Source organism: Acyrthosiphon pisum, chromosome A2, assembly GCF_005508785.2.
Source record: "Acyrthosiphon pisum isolate AL4f chromosome A2, pea_aphid_22Mar2018_4r6ur, whole genome shotgun sequence".
Lineage (NCBI taxonomy): Eukaryota > Metazoa > Arthropoda > Insecta > Hemiptera > Aphididae > Acyrthosiphon > Acyrthosiphon pisum.
In genome coordinates, this window is record NC_042495.1 from 53,817,476 (window position 1) to 53,823,543 (window position 6,068).

The window sequence follows — 6,068 nt, forward strand, 5'->3', positions numbered from 1 at the left end:
GTTATTATTACGCTTTTGAGTATACTCGACAAACGATCGATCGTCTCTCATAATATAATAATTTATAGTATATAATACATTATATTATTACGCATTGACGCCCCTCTCGTCACTCGTAGCCTTAAACGCAATAGTGTAGATGTGCTTTAATATATTACGAATATATACGTAAAATACATCGCGATCGCGAACCGCATTGTATTACAGTGGGGATTACAGTTATTGTTGTTATTAGGTATAAGTCGTACAACGTTATATAGATTTAAGAAATAAGTAAAAAAAAACTCCGAAATAAACGTGTGCATGTATTCGGCGTGTGTCTAGAAAGTTTAGAAACTTGTTATATTATTACGTACGAACCGTGCGAGATATATATTATATATGTATATATGTAACGAGCGTTTACAAACTTTCTAGACACACTACACGCGCAGGGGGGGGGGGCTTATAAATATACATTTACTTGAAATTGTTATTATTATTTTATACTAATCGACCGATTTTGCTGCTCGGATTCGATTGACGGTGTGCTATTCGACGACGGGTCTTATTTTTTTTCGTGTGTGTTCTGTTTAAAGGATGTCGTGGGTTATTGCATGGAAAAACTCGAGTACGCCCCATCGGTGGCTGACAATGCAGGCTACACGCCGTTGCACGAAGCGTGTTCGCAGGGCCATTATCACATCGCCAAGTTGTTGCTTCTGTTCGGGGCAGATGTCAGCGCCAGCGCTCAAGGAGGCATACGGTCAGTACCTATAATATTATATTGCGTATATGACATTTACATTTACAATATTGTTAATAAAGTATATTTTGTTATCAACGCTATAATACATAATACAGTTTTATTAATAGTATCGTTTAAGTATATTAGTAGGAACCTACCTATAAATAACTATAAAGGTACCTACTATAGTTATATGTGCTGCACGCAAAACGAAAAATATTTTTAAATCGATTTAACCCTTTTGGGACTATCTCGGTATGATAAGCACCAATTAACCCTCCTCCCATGCCCAATTAAATATTTCATAAAACAAATACTTTAATTTATAATATATAGGTATTAGGTATATACGCACTCAAAAATGTTAATTATTAAAATAATTTATCTACTAGTCAAAAAAATGTATTAATAAATATTTAGCACTAGGTATTGCATACAGTATTTACTGCAGTATACTTCATACTCTATAATATTATTTATACTTTATTAGTTTGAACTTTTATTGCAATCGTTCAATTACTTTTGTTATAAAGCCAAACTTTAACCGCATTTTAATTCGTTAGTATACGGTACCTATTAACGATTATTTAATTAATTGTATACTATTCCTACCTAATATTGCATAATATGCATATTGGCATATTTATTTATATATTATATTTATATATTGTGTATATAGTGAAACTGTTAAGATTGTGTATGCGTAAGATGCTACTCTCCCCTTCCTTATTGTTTAAGGTTAGGGTTAAGATTCATGATGTGTCAATTATTTCTAAACTTATTATTTTTTTTTTCAGGCCCCTACACGAAGCTGTAGAAAACGGCGACGTGCACCTGGTGCGTCTGTTACTCAGTTATGGAGCCGATCCGCATTTGGCCACGTACTCGGGACAATCACCACTGTCTTTAGCCACAGACATGCAGACCAGAATGCTACTGGAACATCATGTCAACGACGTTCAAGGATACGGCAGCGCGTCCGTGTGGAATTTCGATGACTCCACACTGACCCGTAAGTATTTTATAGTATATAACCTGGCCTAACCACGGTTGGCCCATCTATATTTTAGTATACACCTACTTACTTAATAGCTATGGTCTATATCCCGTATAAATATAAACAGACAAAACTTTAAACGACCAATATTATACACACCTAATATAAATATCGTCCACATAATATGTATAGGCATGACCGCTCTGCCCCCCACCCCCCAGAATACACAACTGGCATAGACCCAAATGTGGACGAAAACAAAGTATTCCTATTTGTGTGAGAAAATGATTCCCGATCGATAATAGATATATCTTCAAAATCTAAGAGGATGTCCCGCCAATCTGATTTGTGTATGTTACGCGTATAGAACATAGCAACAACCAGTTCACAGAAACTTGTCGTAAAGTGTTTTATCTCAAAAATTACTTGCCAAATATATTTATGATAGAACTACGAGATATTTGTATTGTTATGACGTTCCACGTGCGATAGACGTATGTCATAAACTTTATGTGTGTGTGGGACGTTCTCATAATACGCTTCTAAGACAGGAAGGTATTAGTGTGCAACGGTTGTTTCAATTTCTACATTTACGCAGAGATTGTACCTCCATTGAACACTTTGCACACTATATACTGTATATAGGTACTTGTCAGAGTTTTAAATATTTAAAATTCGATTTCTCTAAAGTCTAAAGTACTATGCTGAGTGTGTTCCGTTAATTAAAAGTTATTTTCCGGCGTCGTAGACAAATCAATCGATAAAAAAAAAAAATAAACTAAGTAAATAAAGTGATGTGTTTGAACAAAGAACAGTAATTTCATATATTTACGTTTTTATATAAAAAAAAATATTGTTGGTCTTATACTATTTTAATTTCATATTCTGAGAGATAATTTTCTAGAAATTTTAATTTTTTAATACTGAGCAGCGAGTCATATTATATAATATTATTATTTATATTACTTATAATAAATTGATAAACATATAAAGTTTATATAATATAAATGGGTGGTGCGGAGATGGCATCTCCTATCTACTCCACTACTCCGCTCAACTAACTTAAAGTTACGGTTTCAATATTACATGTTTATTATTTATTTATACAGTTCAGAACGTTTTCAGAGAAATATACTGCTTCCGGTGTATTATGAAATTAAATTAATGGTAGAAATAAAACCTAAACAACTAATATGATAAGAAAAAAATGTTCAGTAAACAGTTTCATTTGAGTTTTTTTTTTTATGTAGTGCTTTACAAGTACTTAGAATTATAAAGGCAATCGCGGGTTTTCTTTAAAATCATAAAAGTTGATCAAGTATGATTATAAATTTATACTCTTTATAACTAATAAGATAATATTATTATAGTGTCTTACCTAGTCGCGTTATAAAAATATCCATGTATTTTGCTTACATATAGGTGTTCTGATTATTGGCAGAACCTTATTGGTGCGAGGAAAGAAAAACTTACGTATTCTGTTGTGAAGTATTTTCTTGTAGATTTATTTGAAGACTTGCTTTTTATTTTTGAAAGGACCCCGAACCCGCATGTTTTGTCTCAGTCTTACAACGGAGCAAATTTTTACTATAATTGTGTGTTTTTAATATTAGAGAATAAGTTAAAAATTTACATATTATCAAACTTGTAGGTATACTAGGATATTAAGCTAGAGCACCGTATTGGCTTTTATTGATATTTTAATTTTAAAGTAGGTAAGTTATACGTTATACCTTTGCAAAATATTATGTAAAATTGGTTCCACTGGACTCAAATTGTCTACGTTTTTACGCTGTTTACGTATGACGGAGACATTAGACAAACGATATTGCTGGTTTGGCCCTGTCCTCTTGAATCGTATTTCTTTGAGTCTATACTCGACTATAGTCCACCTTACCCTTACCTTAACCGCGGTCTCATAGCGTTTATCTAATCGAGTGCCTATTGGCTTGTGTTTTATAGGTGAACCCGAGGACGTAGACCGGCTGCTGTGGAGTCTGCCGCCTGCCCCATCGCCGGCGCCGACCGATGACGGCCCGTCGTTCGAGTTCGAGTTCGCCGACCAATCGCTACCGGACGTTTACAAGCTGCCCTCCGACGGAGGTGCTGACGACCGCAAGGCCGCCGGCGTCGACGACGACGATTGGGTGCTGTTCGCTGACGTGTCGACGGCGCTGTCTGTAAAGACGGCCGAAGCACTCGCCAAACTGTTGGACGACGAGAACGCCGTGACGGCCGTGCCGGCGGACCGGTTCAAAGAGCGCGCGGTGCTCCGGAAATCGTTGGGCCGACAACCAGTCGCAGTTCCGGTCACCGGCGCAGCCAACAAGTCCAGTGCCGCCGAACGTCCGTCCAAAGACAAAGACGACGACTCTGTAGACACGAAGGAAGCCTCTTCCACCACGTCGTCCACATCAGCCTCCACCCCCATATCCACTTCCTCCACGACCACAGTCTCCACCGCCGCCGCTACTATTACTACTACCTCCGCCGACTCCTCCTTCTCTTCATCGACATCCGGTGGCGAACAAATACTCATGGTCCGTTACGACCGCAAACTCAAACAGCTGTTGGGCGTGGACGTGTACACAGTGAGTTGACGTCGTCGTCATTGTCGTCGTCAGCATCATAATCATCAGTAGGCGGCCGTGCGCACACAGGACGAGTTACCGTGTTATGTTGTTGTTTTTATTATTATTTTTTTTTTTACTACTAAATTTAGGAATTGCCATTTGACATATTTCTCAACTTTATGTTCAAGCAACATTTCTTTTTGTACTTAAATAAGTTACCCAAATGTTTTTTTTTATTTCTTATGATGCATATTGAACAATTTAAAAAAAGGTTGACAATTTATGTTTTGGTTGGTTAGTTTTTAAAATTGGACACATTATCCGAACCATCGGACGTGTTTAGTATTATTTAAAAAGTTTTCATTATGTTATTTTAAATGATTTTGGTATACCTCTTTGTTAATGTTCACATTAAGTTTTTAATTAATGTTTAATATTATTATGTATAAAGATATTATATTTACTTTTTTTTTAACAGCTGTTTTGTTTGGTATTTTTTTTTCATGTGCTAATATGTATATTATGTGCAATTTTATTATTCAATTATTTTATTATTACTATGATTTACTATCATTATTATTTTATTATATCTTTTTAAGAAATTTAAATGAATTTAAAACGCGACATATTCGCTTTTAATATAAAAATTCTTAGCTCATTTTGTTTCTAATGTATACAATTTAATAATACATATTTTTATCATATTAAACATTCTTTTTTGGTGTATTGTGATGTTTTTTAGATAGGTGTTCTATACTTTATTTTGGTGTGTTTAATTATCTACAAAACAAAATTATGCCTAAAATAGTTAAATATAATAAACGTAAAATGTTTGTGCGTATGTTTATACACAATTATATAAATATTCAATTTTGTATGTAATTTAAAAAAAAAAACAAAATCTCTATGTATAATTTTCTAAATCATATATTCATGTTTATAGTTATAATTAAGTAATTTTAATTATATATACATTAATTAAAGAACAGCAGTTGTACATAGTTTATAAATAAAAAATTTTCTGTTTCTAATATTTGTATTTCTGTACCAATCTATTGCATTATGGGTTTTATGTTTATCCTATAGTAGACTAGTGTAAGTATAGTAGGCCAAACAATAGTCTTTTTGTTTTCTCTAATTTAGACTTATTTTGAACTGGTAATTTGATTTTAAATATTATGTATCACATCTGTGTGCAATGTGTATGAAAAGGTATAGGGAAAAAGTCTTAAAACTAGACCGATTCAAACTGTGTTTGAACTAATCACTCGGTTTGAATTTTTATTTTCAACTCCAGAAGTTCAGAATGAACGAATTATACAATGATGTGATACATTCGAAGTTTATTAAAAATAATTATAATTTAATTTTGTTCCCAATTGTTTTTTGCAAATTGTTTATGATGATAATCCATTTCATAAAATTAAATTGATACAATTTCATAAGGACCGATAATTTGTATGTGTAATGTTTTATAATATTTGATTGTATATTATAATTTATAATAATTAATAGGCAATAGACGTATATATACTGCTATAGCAGTGCAAAAAATATTACTTCGTATAGTCTCTCCGTTTCGATCGCTGTGCCTTGCCCCGTCGGACCCTCTCCACTGGGAGTGACGTCTACACATGTAAAAAATTATCTTCTTAAAGGCGCGTCCAGACTGAGTAGCTTTTGCCACACGTCAAGTGTGACGTCACTAATTCGTTTTCCGCTGCTTTTTGGATGCCGCGCGGCAAAATTTTCGATCGGCCTTGTAAGCGGT

The 6,068-nt window shown here is 34.0% G+C and overlaps 1 protein-coding gene across 1 annotated transcript; it reads left to right on the forward strand.

Moving 5' to 3' along the window:
* Nucleotides 1-486: 486 nt before the first annotated feature.
* LOC100575433 (BCL-6 corepressor) lies at nt 487-4,737 on the forward strand. The gene is made up of 3 exons (XM_003245260.4): nt 487-745; nt 1,525-1,739; nt 3,687-4,737. Exons 1-3 carry the CDS (start codon nt 597-599, stop codon nt 4,322-4,324), a joined length of 1,002 nt encoding a protein of 333 aa, XP_003245308.1. The 5' UTR covers nt 487-596; the 3' UTR covers nt 4,325-4,737.
* The last annotated feature ends 1,331 nt before the right edge of the window (nt 4,738-6,068 follow it).

Bases quoted from the DNA above. Each gene is read 5' to 3' on its own strand.
- LOC100575433 (XM_003245260.4), top strand. From the start codon at position 597: ATGGAAAAACTCGAGTACGCCCCATCGGTGGCTGACAATGCAGGCTAC. The intron at 746-1,524 runs GTCAGTACCTAT...TTTTTTTTTCAG, and splicing joins AGCGCTCAAGGAGGCATACG to GCCCCTACACGAAGCTGTAG. The intron at 1,740-3,686 runs GTAAGTATTTTA...TGTGTTTTATAG, and splicing joins CGATGACTCCACACTGACCC to GTGAACCCGAGGACGTAGAC.